At 42.0% G+C, this 21569-nt stretch overlaps 1 protein-coding gene across 1 annotated transcript in view; it reads left to right on the plus strand.

Annotated features, from left to right (window-relative positions):
* The first annotated feature begins 432 nt into the window (after positions 1-432).
* The window catches only part of zcchc24 (zinc finger, CCHC domain containing 24), a 222239-nt gene continuing 201102 nt past the window's right edge, over positions 433-21569 (plus strand). Inside the window, exons 1-2 of the mRNA XM_048563547.2 lie at positions 433-958; positions 6094-6294. Coding sequence (XP_048419504.1) covers positions 725-958; positions 6094-6294 — 435 coding nt within the window. The 5' untranslated portion in view covers positions 433-724. The remainder of the gene's footprint in view (positions 959-6093; positions 6295-21569) is intronic.

Below are 21569 nucleotides of genomic sequence, written 5' to 3' on the forward strand. Positions count from 1 at the left end.
AATATACATTTTTAATTTATACTGAAAATAATGTTTTTAAAAGAGGCGCGGCCATTCAGGTACATTAGACAAACTCCACTTTCTTCCTAATGTAGCACTGTGAAACTTCACGGATGACACCGGCTGCATTTAATTCACCCACTTCAACTGAGATTTCAAGGTTGAACAGGCACAGAAAAAAAAGTGCTCGCAAACTCCAGAAGAGGGTGGGACTGCATTCCCGTGCAATGAAGAAGGAGAAGCAGAATAAGACGGGCTGGAGGGGGTTGGGGCTGTAGCCAGGCTGAGATTTGAAGCCTCTTTCTTTCTGTAGAGGGTTTTTTCTTTCTCCCTCTCACACACACACACACAGCTCCGAAGCTGCCAACAACTCCAGTGAAATGTATCAAAGCTGATGATGCACTTCCGGGTGCCAGCGCGCCACTCTGATTGGCTGCTCAGAAGCAACTCTTCCCTTGGGAGAAATAGCGGATCAGTCTGAGGCTCTCTCCCAACGCCACCCCCCTCCACCAAAAAAAAAGAGAAAACTTACTGACAACTTCCCAAACAACACAGCAAAAGGCAACTAAACAACAATAATAACACGAGCCACACTGGCTTCTCTGGGCAGTAACGGCCAGCATTGGCTTGGGACTTTGTGACTTTCTCTACAAACACACATACACACAACACTCAGCTTGTGAAGCAAGGAGGGAAGAAGAAGGCGAGCCAGGAGCCGGTCAGGATGAGTCTACTGTCAACGATCGACACCAGCGCTTCTGTCTACCAACCAGCCCAGCTCTTAAACTGGGTCTATCTGTCTCTGCAGGACACTCACCAGCCGAGTGCTTTCGACGCCTTCAGACCGGAGCCGTCATCCCAGCACCATGAGTTGAACTACACCAAAGCTGCTGCCGACCTGGGAACTTCGCTCTATTCCAACTATCTCAATAACTTTTCCCAACTCCACAGGAACGAGGTGCGAATTCCCTTCAAATACAACCTTAACCAGTCAAATCTGCGGGGGTGATAAAACGTGCTATTTTCCACCCCCATATAATTTTTGATTGTTGTAAGGGGGGGGGAAGGAGGAAGAAATTTGAAGCCAAAACTTTTTCCTGTGACTATTTTCCCTTAACACCCGCCATTAGTCTGCGTGGGATATACATACAGAGAGGAAACATTCGGGCTATATTTCTGGGACTCTAGAAGTTGTATTCGTAAATTGTATTTGTTTGTCAGTGGAGCCTATTTTATCTGCAAGCAGAAGCTGCTCTCGACGTGTTGGCTAATCATTGACCTCCGTTAGTGCCCATTAGCGGAGTGGCCCCGTCTCTGTCTGCGCCTGTCAGCCATTGGGAGGTTACGTGTTCGGTTTCATATTTTAAAGTCCGCCTTTCGTGTCGAAATTAAAATTTCGACTTAAATTCCGCCCGCGGTTCGCCGCCTCTTCTCCCCTTTCCCCCCAGCCCCTGATTGACAACTTGCAATGGATTACTTTTACTGAGCAATGCCGGGATGTCGAGAGAACCTGGGCAAAGTTTGTTTTCCCCCCGTGAATGTTTTTGTTTGGGTTCCCACCTCGGGTTGGGGCTTAGAAGCCAAATGTCGTCCCCTTCCCCCCCCAAAAAAAATGACTAAGAGCGAAAAGTGTGGGCAGGATCCAGACTGCTGGTGGGTGTAATCTGTATCCTGTCCAGGGAATGGTGGGGGAAGAGCTGGTCAGTTTTCACTCACAGATTCTGGTGGAGGGTCAAGAAGAAAGCGCCATGTCGCCTCTCGCTTGTTGCCCCCCCCGTCTGCAGCTGGAAGGTGAGGTTAGATCTTAAAGGGGCACTGCCTGATATTGCTGCGAAGGGGGGGGGGAGGGGGGAAAGCAGAAAGTACTGCCTCTTTTTTTACAAACTCACATTGAAAAGTTACACTGACGTTGTCTCTTTATATAATTAAAATGCGCGCACGTTCCTGGCAGAATTGGTGATAAACTTTCCGGTTCATGAAGCGGGATTTGAAAACAACATTGACTTGACACATAACCAGCGAGTTAGAGGTGATAGTCCAAAGTCCACCAGCTCGGAGCAAACTTAGAGATTGGGTGTAAATAGTTGCCCACCAGAGGGTGATTGGTATTTGAAAATAACTACCTCAAAGCGCAATTGATTCAAGATCACTTGGAGTCTTTAAATGACACCTTTAACAATTCCGAAAGTTGACTGGACATTGTTGTGATGCGTTTCACAGGGTTGGCTAAGCAGGGGAAATCTGCCATTAACAAATACCCAACAGATTCTAATCAGTTAATCTCACTTTGCTCACCATCCTCTCCTGTATACTTCCTCACTGCAGATCCTGCTCACCCCATGTTTAGTGACAGGCATCCACTTCCCTTAAAAGATCATTTTACTATTTAAATTTTCAAACTTGTTTTCAGATCAACACTCCCACTCCAGATTCATTCGTTTCTGGTAACCTTGACCACCTCTACAAACCTACAATCTGCGTTTCTCTAATTCTGGCCTCTAACACAACCTGAATTTTCATTTGCGAAAACAGAAATTGCCGGAAAAGCTCAGTAGGTCTGGTAGAAACTGTGAAGAGAAATCAGAGTTCATGTTTCGGGTCCGGTGATCCTTCCTCAGAACATCTCATTTCTCCATCAGTGATGGCTAGGCCCTTCAGTTCTTTGGGGCATCGACTCTGGAATTCTCTCACTAAATCACTCCTCACTCTAACCTGCTTTTCTCCTCTAAGATATTGTTAAAAGGTTCACAATTTCAGCTGTTTGCCCCACTGGGCTCAGTGTCAAACTTTGCTTTAAAATGCTTCTGTGAAGCAACTTTGAATTATGCAAAATGCATTATAGAAAGTTAACTTTATTGAAGGATGGAGTGGGACTAATACATCACATTACCATTCTGTACTCCAAATTGCTCACTTGTAATTAGCTGTTTACTTCATAAGCAATTTGGCAAATATAGTGCCTTTTTAATACAATATAGTTTTACACTAGATTCACAGAGTGGTGAAATGAATTTTTTTTGCTCAGCCAATTACAGGTCACTGGCTTCTCTAGAGGAGGTGATGGTGACTGACCTTCTTGAACTTCTCCAGTCTATTTGGTGTATGTAGATCCACAATGCCATTAGAGAAGGTACTCTAAGATTTTGAATCAGCTACACTGAAGGACCAGCAGTTTCAATCTAGTGTGGTTTTTAGCAGCGCTTACAGATAGTGGTGTTCCCATGCAGCTGCTGTCTTTGTCCTTTTGAGGTCATGAGTTTGGAAGGTGCTGTTGAATGGATTGCTATAATGCATCTAGTAGATGGCACATATTGCTGCTACACGGCAGAGTTAGAGAGTGAATATAACAGCATGGAACTTTGTCCTTTAGGCTTTTGCGTCCATGCTAGTCATCAAGGATCTATCTGTTCTAATCCCAATTTTTAGTACTTGAATATTGAAAATGGTGGTTGGAGATGCCAATCAAGTGGGCTTTGCCCTGGATGGTGCCAAGTTTCTTGAGTGTTGTTGGAGCTGTGCCCATCCAGGCAAGTGGGGAGCATTCCATCACACTCCTGACTTGTGCCTTGTAGATGGTGGACAGGCTTTGAGGAGTCAGGAGGTGAGTTACTCACCGCAGTATTCCGAGTAACTGACCTGTTCTTGTAGCCGCAGGATTTTTACGCCAGTGCAGTGTTGAGAGTGGTTAATGATAATTCTCGGGATGTTGATAGTGAGGGATTCAGCAACGGTAATGAAAGGCAAAGTGGAAGGATTTGAATTTTGAGGAGACCTAAGATTTTAGGAGAAGTAGGAAGGGCTTAGTAAGAGAATTGCAGAGTGTAGAACGGAGATAACTGGAGGAGAATAGGAGTTAAACTGAGCCTCGGGGTTCAATGCTAACTCTTGTTGATGAAGAATATGTTTAAAAATTTGACCGATCTACACTGCATTCCCTCCAAGTATGTACAGATTAGTTTGTTCTATTGTTTTGCTCCTGCTCTATTTCCGTCCATTTATAAAGCAGGCTTTATCTCCAGAAAGACCGCAAGCTTCTTAAAGAGGCTATTTTAATTGTACAATGTGTCACAGTACCCCTCCGTTAACTGAAAATAACTTTCAGGCCTGTGGTCGTTGCCCCTTTAAGAAAAGCGCAAGTTTAATTCATGAGGACCAACGAGGCAGTTGTTTGGAAGCTTCAGATATGGATTGGCCCAGATTGAAGAGGATAATCGGCCTGGCTCTCTCCTGTGGAAAATAAAACCTTTTGCAATGTGGATAGCCTCTTTGTATCTGTGAGGGAGTGTTCCATGAACTGGGGTGGGCAGTTATTGGGAATAAGGAGCTGTGTCTAGAGAAGAAGCAGCAGGACCAGTCTCCTCTCATTCTGTGTGAGAAGGCTAAACCAAGGCTAATTTCTAGAGTACTTTTTAATGTAAACCCTCTGGAGATTCTTGGCCTGTAAGCATTTTGAAATACTTGAAACAGAAACGGTTCAAAAAAGATTTACGAGGATGTTACCAGGGTTGGAGGGTTTGAGCTATAGGGAGAAGCTGAATAGGCTGGGGCTATTGTCCGTGGCATGTCAGAGGCTGAGGGGTGATCTCAGAGGGTTATTAAATCATGGGTGTTGTGGATACCGTGAATAGACAAGGTCATTTTCCCCCACGGCGGGGGGAGTCCAAAACTAGGGGAGTTTAAGTTTAGAGGAAAAAGATTTAAAAGGGACCTAAGGGGCAACTTTTCACACAGAGGGTGGCGTGTGTATGGAATGAGAGATAATAGGAACTGCAGATGCTGGAGAATCCGAGAATAGTGGCGTAGAGCTGGATGAACACAGCAGGCCAAGCAGCATCTCAGGAGCAGGAAAGCTGACGTTTCGGGCCTAGACCCTTCATCAGAAACGTCAGCTTTCCAGCTCCTGAGATGCTGCTTGACCTGCTGTGTTCATCCAGCACCACGCCAGCACAGATGAGTTGGACCGAAGGGTCTGTTTCTCTGCCGAACAGCTCTAGAGCTCAAAATTCTAACTTCAAAGTACTAGGAGCAAATGCACAGAAGGAGAACTGGATTGTGGAATTGGTCACCCAGTGACAAGATTTCAGAAAGATGCACCTTGCTTCTTTTAAAAGAAATCCCGATTTCTAGATCTAGTTGTCGGCATTTAATGACTCTGTCCTGGTTTAGTTCGAGTGGATAATCTGACGCCGCTGCCTTCCCAGTGCAGGATGCTGGCAGGAACGCGGGTCTGGAGGCCGATGGGTTGTGTTCCTGACCTTTCTGACAGGTCGCTTTATTTAAATTCACTGCCGCCTCTACAAAGCAGGCTTGTAAACATGATAGCTGGACTTAGTGCGAACCAGTTGCCGTCTCACCTAAAAAAGCTCGGTGTGTGCTAGACACATTGGATGTGCTGGAAGGCTCGAATGTTTATTGCGGGAGTCCCAGGGTTTTGGGGGGGGGGGGGGGGTGTTTCTCTTTGTAAAACATGCAAGCGTTCCCCGACTGTCCCTTCATTCATATTCATCCGATGCAAGTGTGAAAGCGCACTTTAATCTTGCGGGGCAGACAGTCCTGTCTAACAACTCGTCCTGTCTGCCACAAAACGCTGAAGTAGAAAATAACCAACTACTCCTACCGCTGCCCCACCCCCTCACTGACCACCCTCAGCTCCCCACAGAGCATCAGGTTGGTAGGCAGTATGAGTCCAATTTCAGAAATTCTGCCATTCAGACCCATCTCTCCTGGACAGTTGTGTTCATTGTTACAATTCCTGACACTAACCCGTACCTTGAGTTCAATGTTCTAACACATTTGGATTTGTAATAGTTCAGTACCCACACAGTTGCTGATGTGAAACCGATTTCATTGATGTGAAATTGTGAGCAGTGTTAGTGTTTGATTGGTAATTGGTTATGTTCCTAACACTGGACAAACGCACGTTATATTTCCAAGCACCGCATTACTTTCACAATGTTGGTCTACATAGTTTGGAGACACAGAGATCGGTTTAACTGCTCATTTTATTACATATAAAGTATTTTCGACAGCCTAGCCGTATTCGAGAGCAGACAGATACAGAAAGGAAGTAACTGAATGTTATTCATCATCCAGGCTATTACCAGCGGGTTGTACAAGAACGCTTCTCCCTACGGTTCTCTGAGTAATATCGTGGACGGGCTGAGCTCACTGACCGACCATTTCTCGGATCTATCCTTATCGGCAGAACCCCGCAAACCCGGCAAAAGACCTCCGCCCAACTACCTGTGTCATCTCTGCTTCAACAAAGGGCACTATATCAAGGACTGTCCCCAGGTAAGATCAATCTGAATTTTGCGAGAATCACGCCAGGGTGATGTTTCCCAAGCACTAGAGATGCTGAATATTACAGATTGTTGGGCAGGTACAGTTGAGACCTAAGGGAAATGGTTTGTGTGGAACTAACATTTTTCCAGCCACCAGGTCATAAGCAACAGCATGTGAAATATTTAGTGCGCATAGAGTGTTGGGTAGATACGTTCACATTTAAAAAATCTTCAAAATTTTTTTTATTTTCTTTCATAAAGGTGTTATTTTTAACAGTACAGCTGAATTGAAAGCCATTAACAAAAGAATTGAGAATGTGCTCCTGAGATGCTGCTTGGCCTGCTGTGTTCATCCAGCTTCACACTTTGTTATTTTGGATTCTCCAGCATCTGCAGTTCCTATTATCTCTGATTACTTCTTAAGCTTTGTTTTGTTAGTGCTACCTGGTTCAGCTCCATCAGTGTGTTTTGAGAAATGCATCGTAATGTTGGCTCTGTCTACTCTCAATTATTATACTGCAAAAGAGTCAACTCTGGCTTGTCATAACTGCAGATTTACACCATCTCAATGGTAGTTTTCTCAGTCGCTACAGATTTGATCAGTTACAATTCCTAAAGTATGCACGTGTCAATTTTATATTGGCACCATTGGCTTTCTTTACAGACTCCCACTCATTTTGCATTATGCAGAGTATACCGAATTGGTTGAGATCATATCAAAGTTTTTAAGAGAGCCACAACAGCCAGCATACCGACTCCATGGGGAAGAGGACAGGATTGTGGAATTTGTGTGAATGAAATGGAACTTGATTTATCTAGTTGTTGTAAATCAGTCACTGTAAAGTGCTTCTTCGTTGATCACTCCAAAAGATTTCTAATGAGGTCAATGTCACAGCGAACATTTATGTTCGTACACTGACATTATTACCTGGTTATGCTAAAGGAGATTTAATCTCAAGAGATTGTATTACAGATAGTGATCATTACCCTTCAGTGGCAATTGTAGGCAGCATTGGCTGTTATGGACCAAACTAGGTTCATTCTGAATTTTGTACAGCTCCTGTTTGTGGAGTCTTATGCCTCTAAGGACTTTGCTAAGTTTCCTGTTAGAATGATTTTGCTATCTTGAAAAAGACATTGGTTTGGAGGTCGTCAGAGATCAGAATGAGAAATGCTCAAGTTGTGTCTCGTTCTGCAGGAGGTCTGGACAAACAGGCTGGAATCTGGGCTGTCCGTCTGAAGCATAATAAAATCCAGATGTCTGATTCTAATCCACTGAGGCTATCTGTTCAGTGAGGGTTTGTGCTCTGTCTTCCCCCAACTCCTTGATTCTAACCATTAGATTTGAGACCGGTTTGAAACATGGGACATCAAACGGATCGAGAGAATCCAGAACACTCAACACTGGCTCAAACTTTTGAAAGCTGGATCTGGCACTCCACTGGGGTATGGAGAAAAAGAAAGTCAGAATTGTGGTTTTAATCAGTCCAAATGTTTAATGCTCTGAGTCAAAACAATCCTTGGTGTTTGTCAATAGAATTTTGTTAGATCTATAATAGAGTTTCAAGAAAATAAACATTGATTTTGGTTAAAAGGCTGAATAAATGCAATGTATCTTCTTCATAGCAGTAATCTGAATAGTAGTATCATTTCATCCAGTTTATCAACGCTTTATTTAGCTTTTATGATATTTTTCCCATTAATTTTTCTGGATGACTAGAATGTTGCTTAAACAAACAAAAAACACACTAAATCAAGATTATAGTTCTCTCAAAATATTTAGGCACATCATTTTTAATTAACTTACCACTTAAATATTCAGTGCACTTTACTATTTATGGTTACATCTTGAAGTCAAGGCTCATTCACTGATTTACCAGCTATAACGTAAACTCTATCTGCAGTTTGAGGTTAATATCCTCCTAAATTTGCTTTGAAAGCAGTAAATGGTTTCACTTGTTTAATAATGAATACATTCTGTACTACATGACAACAGTTATGGGCAGTCTTGTGCTGTTACTTTCCTGGTTACTTGCCCTTTGAAAAGCCATCAATGTCAATTAATTGTCAACAATTAAACTAAGTATTGATTATGATCCAATTTCTTCCCAATGTATTTGGTATTAAAGCTTACGGATCTTCATGTGTAGTTTTGATAAATCAGGAACATGGGTAATTTACTGGTGGTGGATAATTGGTGAAAAGTAACATGGATGGATTTGCTGGTGGGGCAAAAAGATAACATTTTCAGATATGAAGTAAACAAAGAAGCCCTTGATTCTTGTGATGTATTAGTACTGTCCTTACCTCTGAGCCAGTGGTCAAGTCCCGCGTGTCAGAGTATCTCAGAACTGGGTGGTTGAAGAAATGTTAAAATCCATGGATTCAATGCATACACAAACATATGTTTTTAATGATGGCCCACAGTGTGCGAACACTTGCACAAGTATGCTGATTACTAACTAAAATATAAGCAAAATATTGTGAATGGTGGATTAGCAAAACAAAACTAAACTGCTGGAAAGCCAGCATCTATGGAGAGAGAAACAAGTGTTAATGTTTTGAAGCAATTATGACTATTTCAGAAGATGGTATTACCAGATCAGCGAAGCTTCTCTAGCATAACGTTTTTTTAAGCAGCAATTTGGACTAATGCTTCCTATTCATGTTTAAAGTCATTGTTCCTGCTATGTTTACAGTAGGCTAGCTGTTCCCAGTGGTATTGCTCACAGGTATTGAAGAATCCCAAATGTATTTGAGAGCTTTCGGTGCTAATTTGCCTTGGTTTTTAAAGTCAAAGCTCCAGGACAGTTGCTGAACTGAGGAGTTAAAGAGACAACTGTTGAGCTCAATTAACTTAAATTACTCGGTGTAGTGGCAGCAGACTGGGCAGAAGCCAGGTTATCTCAAGGTCAATCTGGAAAATTTGTGCCTTTTTTTTAAGGCAAGTATTTAGTTGAGTGCATTATACTAGGTACAACTCTGCAGCGTGATGAGAATTCGTAAGAACGCTAACCTTCAATTTTTCTGTGAACAAAGTAAAGGCTACAGGTTTGTTTGGAAATTTATCATGTATGTGACATGTAGTTTGGTTATCTAATCATATAGACCAAGAAACCCTCGGGTGTATTGACTGCTGATGATTAAACTGGCTGCAGAGTGGTAATGGGATGTTATGGTAGGAGCACGGTGTAGTTAGGATCAACATTAATGAAGAAAATCAAACAGGAGCTCTGTTTTCCATTGGCATTGCTTGAAATTATGGGCAAACAGATGTCAGGGTGAGGGAAAGGGTAGGCACTGATGCTGTACTCCTTGTCAGCACATAACAACCAACAACACTATAGGAAGAATGTGGAGGCTTTGGAGAGGGTGCAGAAGAGGTTTACCAGGATGCTGCATGATTACAGAGTACAAACTATAACGAGAGGCTAGAAAACTCAGGTTGTTTTCTCTGGAGCAGTGGAGGCTGGTGCAATGACTTGACAGAAGTTTATAAAATTACGAGATGCATAAATAAGGCTGAAGGTCAGAATCTTTCTCCCAGAGTTTAAATGTCTAATACTAGGCGGCATGCATTTAAGGTGAGAGGGGGAAGGTTCAAAGGAGATGTGAGGGGCAAGTTTTTTTACAAAGAGAGTGGCAGAAGTCTGGAATGGCCAGGGATGAAGGCAGATGCAATAGGAGGATTTAAGTGACTTTTAGAAAAATACATGAATGTGCAAGGAATGGAGGAATATGGATCAAGGGCGGACAGAAGGGATTTGTTTAATTTGGTGTCATGTTCAGCAGAACATCTTGGGCTGAGGGTTTGTTCCTGTGCTGCACTGTTCTATTAGCATTTACTTCAGATGCTTCCAGTTTGTTGAGGTAAATCCATGCTATACCTCTGTAGGAATCATTGGATTAGTACGGTAGAAGGAGAAACTGATCAAGACTTTACTTCGGGGCCATTCACAAGAATACAAATTACTTGCAGCTATGTTCAGCGTTAGATGTGATTCTTCTGTAATTGAACAGCATTTGTTGGATCATGCTGTGTGTGCATTGAATTGCACTGACAGCCAATTCAGGATTGTCAGCTGATCATGTAGTGTGGTACACAAGTGTGTCCTGGAAGATGCATATGTTAGTTCCCAGGGCACGTTTTATTTTTATTTGGCAGACATCAGAAAGAAGATTAGATTAGATTAGATTCCCTACAGCATGGAAACAGGCCCTTCGGCCCAACAAGTCCACACCGCCCCTTGAAGCACCCCGTCCAGACCCATCCCCCCCCTATAACCCACACACCCCTGAACACTACAGGCAATTTAGCATGGCCAATCCACCTAGCCTGCACATCTTTGGACTGTGGGAGGAAACTGGAGCACCTGAAGGAAACCCACGCAGACACGGGGAGAATGTGCAAACTCCACGCAGCCCGAGGCGGCAATCAAACCCGGGTCCCTGGCACTGCGAGGCTGCAGTGCTAACCACTGAGCCACCGTTTGCCTGTTCCAACTCAACAAAATAGACAGATATTCACTGGTTCTCAGCAAAGCACTGAGCAATCAGAATCAACCTGCATGGTTTAAAGTGCAAACAAAGTGGTGGCAATGGAGTTGAACCTGGATATGTGTAAGATAATGCACTTGGGCTGGGCAAATAAGGCAAGGAATCACACAATGAATGATAGACGCCTGAAAAGCACTGAAGAACGACAAGATCTTGGTGTTTATATCCATAGATCCCTGAAAGTGTCATGGTAGACTGGTTTAAAAAGACATACAGGATATATTCCTTTATTAGCTGAAGCACATAATCCAAGAATAAAAAGGTTATATCAGAACTGTATAAAACACTGGTAAGGCCACACTTGGAGCACTGTGTGCAGTTCTGGTCACCACATTTCAGGAAGCATGTGAAAGCATGAGAGAGGGTGTAGAGGGGATTTATCAGGATGCTACCTGGTTTGGAGATTCTGAACCATGATAAAAGATTGGAGATGCTCGAGTTGTTTTCTTTAGAGCAGCAAAATTTGAGAGGGGCCCTGATAAAGGTGCATAAGGCTGAGGAGCATAGATAGAGTGATAGAAATGCATAGTTTCCATTTGTAGTGAGGCCAAGAACCAGCGGCGTCGATTTAAGCTAAGGGGAGAGTTGAGGAGAAACTTTTTCACTCGGAGTGTGGTAGGAGTCTAGAACTCACTGCCTGAAAGTGTCTTAGAGTCAGAAACTCTTACATTGTTTAAACAGTTACCATATCCTCTAGGGCTATGGGAAAAAACTGGAAAATGGGAGTAGTGTAGTCTGATCTTTGAGCAGCATGGGCATAATGGCCTGAATGGCATTCTGTGCTGTAAATGTCTGGATTTATAGTTTTCATGTTGTTTTGGTATTTTTGCAAAGTGTCCTGATGAGTGCAAGACAAACTCTGTGACAAAATACTGCATAGGAGCCATCTGTGATGGAAAACACAATTTCTGCCCTGCCTTTGGGTTCTTGTTAATGTCAGAACACAAATCAGAGAGAGATGTTCAGTTGGATGAGCAAGTAGAACAGCAGCCCCCGTGGAATTGTGAACATCTTTGAAAAGGAAGATCCTCGGAATGCCAAAAAGGCTTTCTTGCTAACTATGACTCCTTTCCCCACTTCTTCCCTCTTGCTCTTCTGTTTCTACAACCTCCCAGAGCTCCAATTACTGATGAACAGTTTGGCTAATGAGGAGCCTACATCAGTGATGCTAGGAGCAGAGATAAGAGAATTGGTTTAATTCAACTGTGGAATTTTTTCCTTCTGTAAGTTCAAGCATTAACCTTTCATCTGGCATGTCCTGTTATGACTTTGTCAAGTTTGGACATGGAGGAATTTATTCCATGACCTTGTTGTAAGAGCCAGCCATATTTAATTACAAGGGTCAGCAGCTCTAAGTAGAAATTTGTTGCTGCCAGTTTTTCTTTCTTTATCATTTGTTTCTTGTGCATTTGGTTTCACCATTTAATATGGCTGGGTAAGGGCAAAAGAACTTCAGGTGCTGGAGGTCTGAAACAGACAAAAACAAAGTGCTGGAGAAACTCAGCAGGTCTAGCAACATCTGTAGAGAGTGAGAACAATGTTCTGAAGACGACTCAGTAGACTCAACGTTAAATTTTCTCCCCACAGATGATGCCCGACGTATTGAGTTTCTCCAGCAATTTATGTTCATGGTTAGATAAGTGTCTGGTAACAGTAGGTTGAGTACAGTATTGTCTATTGTCAGTGTACCTCTGCAATGGATCTTACAGGCACACACTTTTTATTCCACTCCCCTCCTACCCTGTTGAGGAAATAAACAAAATGAAACCAGCTCCTGGTAATAATTAGTAAAGCTAGTGTGTAAAGGTTGGACGAAATCCACCAAAGTAAATAAAATGCTCCAATTTCACAAAGAATCAAGACTGTGATCGAGTGCCAATTTTGAGGCTGCCATTCATCAGTCTGTGTCTTTACTTTGGTGCATTTGATCAAAGCAATCTAAAATCCACATTGAGAGAGAACATATTTCAAAAGTAAAATAGGCCCAGAGTGTTCATTTTCTTCCGGTTATGGGATTTATTTTGTTCAATGCTTGCCATCGCTTACTTTTCTACCCAAGCCAAGTAATTAGATATCTGTGGTATCACCTTGAAAGCTCTATAATCTAGTTTCTTCAGTTCTTGTACAAGACGTAGGCAGTGAATACATGCTATTGAAAAGACTGTACTGGAAATTGATGAATTTGTATGTAATGGCATTGAATTTGGATTTCAAGTTTCATTATATAGGGATCTTTCTCGATTAAAATTTCATTCTGTCTCAATGTTCATTATTTGTTCATAACACATCTGTGAAACAACTTGCGATATTATTTAGTTCATTTGATTTAATTTATTATTGTCACATGTACGTTGTTACAGTGAAAAGTTTCGTTTTACATGCAGTGCATACCATACAAAGATCATAGGGTGACAGAACAGAACAAGGAATACAATGTTACGGCTACAAAGAAGGTGCACAAAAAGCAAGATCGACATTAGATTTGAAATTTGAGAGTTCCGTTCAGAAGTCCAATAACAGTAGGGAAGAAGCTGTTCTTGAATCTGTTGGTCCATGTGTTTGAGATTTTGAATCCTCTGCCTGATGGAAGAGGTTAGAAGAGATTACAATTGGAGTAGGAGGGGTCTTTGATGTTGGCTGCCTTTCCAAGGCAGTGAGAAGTGTAGATGGAGTCAATGGATGGAAGGTTGGCTTGTGTGATGGTCTGGGCTGTGTTCACAACTCTCTGTAGTTTCTTATGGTCCTGGGCAGAGCAGTTGTCATACCAAGCCATGATGCATTCAGATAGAATGCTTTCTGTGGTGCACCTGTAAAAGTTGATGAGAGTCCTTGTGTGCATACTGAATTTCCTTAGCCTCCAGAGGAAGATGACATGTTGTTGTGTCTTCTTGGAGTTCACAGACTTTGTCACTAAAATTTAGACCCTTAATTCCAATGTTCCTGTCCTACCACAGCTCACCAAACCCAACATTACAAAAGGTTCCTGCTTGCTTTAACCAGGGACGTGCATCTTTCCCCAGGTTCTCTCCTATCTGACTTCCTTGCCTCTCCATCATCATCTTAACCATGACCCTGCATTTTGCTCCCTTGATCCCCTTCCCTCCATACTATTTACCACCCAGTTTCTCTTCCTGTTGACTGAAACTGTTAATAGTTGACAGTTCTTTCCCTTTGGGTACTTATTGAAGCAGTTTGCTTTCAGAGACATCATCCATGCGAGTTCCCTGTTCACTTCAAAGCCCTGGAGCAAGCTGTCACTTTCTGAATCTGTGTCCGTCCTTACTGCAAACCTGTTTTAATCCTTCCAATCATTATTTCTGCCACATTTCTGAAATGGTAACATCAAGGAGGAAAGATGACAGCATAGATGCAATGTCATTTGATTAGTAATCCAGGCTAAAACACTGGGAGCATAGGTTCAACTCCCGTCCTAACAGCTGGTGGACTTTAATATGAAACCAGATTCAGTAGTAAACATCATGTAACTAATGATTGTAAAAACCCATCTGGTTCACTAATGTCTTGTGGGGATGGATATCTGCTGTACTTACCTGGTCTAGGCCTACATGTGATTCCGGGCTGACAGCAATGTGGTTGATTCTTAACTGTCCTGAGAAATGGCCTAGAAAGTGACTCGTGTCGAGGGTAATTAGGGATGGTCAATAAATGCTGACCTTACCGGTGCTGTCCTATGATGAGTCACATCCTAAGGTAGAATTTGTAACTTTTGGAATGTCAATTTTCATCAAGCATGGGACAGAGTGTGGGCCACGTGAACTACATTAGCTGCTACAGAAATTGAGCCCTCTCTGCTGGAGAAATTCTGTGATGTACTCTCGCCATCCAGCCAATTGGCCACATGATACCAGCACCCTCTTATCACCCATCTTTATCAAAGTCACACTTGATTTGTTACGTATCTGTGAATATGGTGAACATTCCACCATCCTTCCACGTTTCCCTTAACCTCTCTACAATCTTTTACCCAATAGGGTGGCATGGGGGCAGCTCAGTGGTTAACACTGCTGTCTCATAGCCCCAAGGATGCGGGTTCTATTCCAGCCTCAGGCAATTGTCTGCGTGGTATTTGCACGCTCTCTCTGTATCTGCTTCGGTTTCCTCCAGGTGACCCGGTTTCCGCCCATAGGAATTGCTAAATTGCCCATAGTGCCCAGGGATGTACAGGCTAGGTGGGTTAGCCATGAGAAATGTAGTGTTACAGGGATAGGGTGGGGGATGATTCTGGGTGGGATGTTCTTCAGAGGATTGGTGTGGATTTGTTGGGCCGAATGGGCTGTTTCCATGAATCAACCATATTATTCTGCTGTTCCCGTCCTCTACTGTCCAGTTTGGTGACATCACTCTCATCTGATACCATCTTTTCATACCCAATATCAGCTTGAGAAACATCTGCATTGATGTCTCTTCCTCTTCTCTACTGTTGTCTCTGATTCACTGCACTGGGACCTACCACTTTTCAGGTTGAAGTATCTATTCTCAAAGCCTTCAAGATAGAGCACAAGAACACAAGCTTATTCTGCACCTTCTTTCCCTCAAACTGGCTGCTGGTCCAAAATTGCATTAGTATACTATGTTTTAAATTAAACTAGGTGTTAGGATTCGGGAATTAATCTGTTTTCTACTGGTTCGGGTGTCATGCTTTATAGGTGTGCATACTTGCACTTGTGCTTTTTGTCATGACCACTGCCCCATCACAATTAAATGTGCATCAGATGCAAAAATATCCCTGTTTGCTTCTAATTCTCCTGCCCCACTTAAACCCAAGGAATAGGCAGTGGGTATGTTATTGGCTTCCGTTATGTGGCAGGGCTCTGCTTTAAATTGATTTAATGGTCACTCTATTTCAGCAACAAATCCCTGACCCGGGGCTGAATGATTTAAAAAGTAAACCTTTCTGGGTTGTAGAGGGTTGGCAAAATATAATTTGAGAACTGGTGTTGGGGAGCCAGTATGACCATTAACTGGATTGATTTTCTGGGCAGAGTAGTTCAGCTCAGTTCCGATTGGTGCGATTTTCGGCGTGTGTGTGTCTTTACTATTGACCACAAATGCAGCGTTTTCATTTACGTATTGGCCGTGATGGCACTATCTGCCTACACAATGTCAGCTTCCTTATGCAAATTGAATACCACTTCAGCTCCCCCTCAACATAACTTCTCTCTGACTGTCAATTAGCTCTGATTTCTCACGTCACTTGTTCATTTTCCTCATCCTTCACGGAATCACTCAAAACCCAATACTTCAATCAAGTATTTTGGTGACTGGTCCTAACATCTCCTTATGGTAGTTCTGTGTCAAATCATGTTTGCTACCACTTCAGTGAGCCACCTGGGAACATTTTACCGTGTCCAAGGTGCTTTATGAAATAAAATAATTTACAGGTCATCTTCATGTTGTAGTGCAACAACTGCAATAGAGCTGTGGATGCTGTAAATCTGTAAGTTTTCAAGAAGATTTGTAGTTCACGTTGTGGATGAGGATGTAGACTTGCTTGCCGAGCCGATGAGTTTGATTGCAGACGTTTCATCACCCTGCTCGGTAACATCGTCGGTGTGCCTCTGGTGAAGTATTGGTGTTCTGTCTCACTTGTTAGTTATATGCCTCAGTTTGCTGGGGTGGTTGGTACCACCTCTGGTTCTGTTTCTCAGTGGCTTGTACACAGGGTTTAATTTGAAGTGTTTGTTGATAGAGTTCCGGTTAGAATACCAGGACTCTGGAATTCCCTGGCATACCTCTGTTTGGCTTGTGCGGTTACGGATGTGTTGTCCCAGTCAAATTCGTCTCCTCCTTTGTTTGTGTGTAGTGAGACAAGTGAGAATTGCTCGTGTCTCTTGGTGGCTAGTTGGTGTTCATTTATCTGTATCGTCCGTTTTCTTCTGGTTTAGCCTATGCAGTGTTCTCCAAACCAGGAGAAAATTGACAATTGACGCAAACACCAAACTAGCCACCAAGAGACACGACCGATTCTCAGTTGTCTCACTACACACGGACAAAGAAGTACACGAATTTGATTGGGACAACACATCCATAACCACACAAGCCAAACTGAGATACGCCAGGGAATTCCTGGAGGCCTGGTATTCTAACCGGAACTCCATCAACAAACACGTTGAATTAAACCCTGTGTACAAACCACTGAGAAACAGAACCAGAAGAGGTACCAACCACCCCAGCAAACTGAGGCATATTAATAGCAAGCGGGACAGAACACTGACAGTTCACCGGAGGCACACCGATGATGTTACCTAAGCAGGCTAACAAAATGTTTGTAATCAAACCAATGGCTCTGCCAGCATGTCTGCCACCTCGTGCTGTAAATCAGAAACAAAAATAAAGATTGCTGGAAAAGCTCAGCAGGTCTGGCAGCATCTTGAAGAGAAATCAGAGTTTACAGAACTGAACATTACTGAACTCTGATTTCCCTTCACAGATGCTGCCAGACCTGCTGAGCTTTTCCAGAAGCTGTAGTAAATTGTCGGTTGACTCTGCAAAAATGCTGTTTGTTCTTAAAAACCCAGCTTGTTCACTAATGTTTAGTACCTACTCAACCTTTACAATGTGTATTGTGTAGTTTAAATATCAAGAAGTCAATTCATTGTTTATTTCCTTGAAAATTGAGGAAACAAGATGAGTGTTAAATGCAGCCTTGTTAGAGTTGACTACGTTTCAAGTAGAAATTATTTTCTGCTGAGAATCTAGACCAAGAATCTACAAACCATAGATTGTCAGCCGCACCATCTTTGTTTTGTATGACCCAACCAAACTAGTCCAATAGGTGTATACATTTTGCATGCTCTGAGTTCCAAAGACCCTGGAGTTTTAGAAGGCCAATGTTTGGTACGCAAACCCAAAAATTGAAATTATATAAGTGATCATAATTGTGAACTTATATCCTATACATAGCTCTCAAATCTCTGTGCTATGTATATTTGGGTTACAAAATGCTGGGACAGCTCATATCTAATGCATTTTTTGGATATTCACTAATTTGCTCAAGTTATTTCATGTGAATGCAGTTACAGTATTTAATTCTTTAAAATTATTCCTATTTCTGGTTGGTTTCTCATTATGTTCCCTCCAGCATATGCCATTGGCTGGCTAATTTAAGAAGCAGCAACCTCAATCTTCTGTCCAATCTGTTGGGTACCTGGGTTGCCTTAATGACGAAGACATGATCTGTTTTCATGGTCTGTTCTGCATGTTTTGGGGTGACACTGAGTGGTGTGGTTGATGGACTCGTGGACATGTCATGCCATCCAATGGCAATGTATGGATTTATCACTTGGATTTGGCATCCATATCACTTGAGCGGCACATAAAATGCAATCAGCAATCTGTGGGCAAATGGCCAAGTCTTTGTCTGCATCTTCAGAAGGCCTTTTACTCCATGAGCCTTTGCTTCTTTAATTGTTACTCCTGCCTTGGCTCCCGGATTTCAGCAGAGCTGAGATATAGTGCATTTTAAAACAAGGAGTGCTGATGGGAGACAGAGTTGTTTGAACATTCCTGGAGCAAGTGGAAAGTCACAGGAATGATCAAGGAGAGATCCAACTTCAGGAAGTCATTCAACTCAAGGACATCTGGCCATAATAACACAATGCACCAAGATCCCACAAAAATCAACTGGATTAATTGGACGTGGCAGTGATTGACAAAACCAAATGAAATCTCTAGTCCTCTTCTATTGCTGGTATTGAAATCTATATATTTTTATATAACTACTGAAAATCTCAGTTTAACAATTCACCCAAAACATAGAACCACTAATAGTGCAACACAGTGTCGTTACTACACTGGAGTGCAAGGCTAGCAAATCCTAAACTCAACCCTGATATTCAAGTTAATAATACTAATTGGATTTGGCTCACATTACGCTCAAGAGTTGTTGATTACAAGTAAATTATGGCAAGATCCTCAAGTCTTCCTTCCTAGTCCGTACATATTGGATAACACCTGTCCTCCACCCGTATTGGCGGAAAACTGCTGCATTGTTTTCGTTTTTTTCTGGCTACCTGATAAGCCTGCAAATTTGCACCAGGTTTAATATCACAGTGCCAAAAAGGCATTAGAACGTGTCTTAGTACATGATTTAGATCTAAATCACAGACCGGATTTTAACTTCCCCACTTGGCACAGATGGGATCAAGGTGGTTTTGGGGCGACTACGACTCTACTTCCTGCCCAATTTTACACAGCATTAGAAATTATTGGAGTGTAAAGAAAAGCGTGGTGTAAACCAAGCATCTGATCCGAAGATGTTTCCACTCTGTTGAGTGATCTTGGTTAATATCTGGGCCAAAGGATCTCCGAAGTATTTGAAATTTTACCCTCTTTTCGACATATTGTAAGAGTTGTAAATGAGATCCAGACCAGTCATATCCTAATGAAAGGTGTATGATTTATACTATACTTTTGAAGTTGGATTTCAAAGTAGAAGCAGATGGGTTTTGGTTTGTACAGTTAAGTTTTTGTTTTAAGAAAGGTCCAGGGGTCATTTGGATAGTGACTTAAACACTTCATTTCCTTGAAGGCACCTGACAAAGACAGTACATCTAGCAGACCATGTAGTGTTAATGGATAAAATGTATGTATTGTTGGGTTTATGACAGGCAGTGTAAGTTTAAACTGAACTTCTGAACAGAAGGTATAAAGTTCCATCCAGAAGACCCCAGAGTTCAGTTGAGAGGTTAGAAAAGTTTTTCTTAGGAGAACCAAGTTTGTTAGGGAACGAGTCACTTCCACTGAATTGGTTTCTAGTTTATGGAATTTGCAACCAGGGTGCGCTTGAATAGAAGTATTCAAGATGTTAGCGCTGAAGATGATTTCAGGCATGCAGCATTGAATGTTTTATGCCAGCTACTTCAGAATAGAATTGTTTTTAAAAGATGGTTTCAACAGTTCGTGGGAAAGGAAAAGGAAAGCTTCAGTGAAGTAAAGATTTAAAATAGCTGAGAAAGGAGTCACATTTCTCTGGGACTGAGTTTCTGTAATGGATCATGCTAAAAAAACCAAATGAACCTTTGTTCTGATGTTTTTGTTAAGATCTATCTAACCATTCTGCGTATACAATAAAGTTTCATTATGTTGTTAAAATCTGCAGCCTTGTGTTGAAATGTGTCACTGACCAATCACCATGATACCCAAATGCAAAACTTAAACACATCATCTGTCAAGTGAAATTTCTAGAATTGGTTTGTCCAGTCATCAGGGATCATAACACTATGATGTAATAAGGGTCTCCACTTCCTAAGATTAATCACATATAAAATGAGCATAATCTTTACCGTAAGACGTTCAACTTTGGCCAAACACAATCCTCAGATTTCAGCTAAAAATATCACAGGATGCCCTTGATTCTTCCAGTTATAAACTGGAATTTAATCTGCTCTGATGAATCGAGACCCAAGTGAGAATGGACAGAACCCTGAAATGCGATGCCCAAAATAGCAGTAAAGATCTCCCGCCATGCTGCTAGCCATAACCCTCTTGGCCTTTTATAGTCAATCTCGTTGATGCATAAATTTCCCGGGAAACCTTTCGGGGAAATGTATTGACACTAAACCAATGTTTAAAGAATTCAAAGGTGTGTGTCTATATCCAGATTTAGACACATCAGCATTTGTTTCGTCTTGTCCACAAACTCTCTCTGGTCTGGTTAAAAACCCACACCAGCTTGTGCATTACCATTTAGTGTGAGGACACTGCTTTGGTTGTTCTAGTTCTAAAAAAAGCTTTGAATATTTTTAACCAGCCGTCGAGCATCTTTTCTACTCGACTGATAAGTGAAACTTTGCACTTGGAAATGTCTTATATTTTTGAGGTTTGAAAATGTTGAACATGTGTCCATGTGGACAGTAACTGTATTCAGAAGAAACTGACCTGTCAGTAAATGCTCCCAGGATTTGGGCTGGAGGCAGCTCAGGCTGTTTCTGTGCTCTGGGCAGTATTATGTTACAAACTGGGCATGTATACTGAGGATTCTTTAACCATGAGTCAAACTTTGAATCTCAGCCTCAAAAGGAGCTAAATGAGGGGGAGTAATTTATATAAGATACTAAGTGGAATAGAAGATGTTGGTTCACTGAAATAATTTACAGGGTACACATAGGACTGCATGTAACTCTCTCACATTCTGAAGTGAAGAAACAATGCTTCATGCATGCAGAGATTGATGTTTTGAATAGTCCTCCAATTAGTGCGATGGTCGTTGAATACTGATAATGAGACCCTCAGTTTCTAGAGAAGGGCATCTATCATTTCTTCCTGGACCTTCAATAAAGAGTAAGTTCAGTGCATTAATTCTAGTGAACTTCCATTTTATCTCCCACTCTTCAGCCCAGCCAAAATTCCAAACTTAAATGGTGGGATCTGAAAGTTGAGCAGAAATTTTGCTTGAACTTCACCACAAATTGCAACCTGGGGGGATTTGCTTTGTCAATTCTTTGCTGTAGATACTGGCTCAATCATAGTCATACAACAGAGAAACAAGTCCTTTTGACCAACAAACACCAAAGTAGACTAATCCCATAAATGTGGCACTTGTTTGGAGATTGAGACCTATCATTCCAATAGAATGGGGAAAAAGTGATCAATTCCTGACTGGTTTTAAATTTTGGATGTTTATAGTCAGTAGTAAAAACTAAAGAATTAAGCCTCCATCGTCTTAGGGGACCAAAGTCCTGCTCTTTCATTTTTGAGAGAGAGACA

The sequence above is a fragment of the Stegostoma tigrinum genome, chromosome 37, assembly GCF_030684315.1.
Source record: "Stegostoma tigrinum isolate sSteTig4 chromosome 37, sSteTig4.hap1, whole genome shotgun sequence".
Classification (NCBI taxonomy): domain Eukaryota; kingdom Metazoa; phylum Chordata; class Chondrichthyes; order Orectolobiformes; family Stegostomatidae; genus Stegostoma; species Stegostoma tigrinum.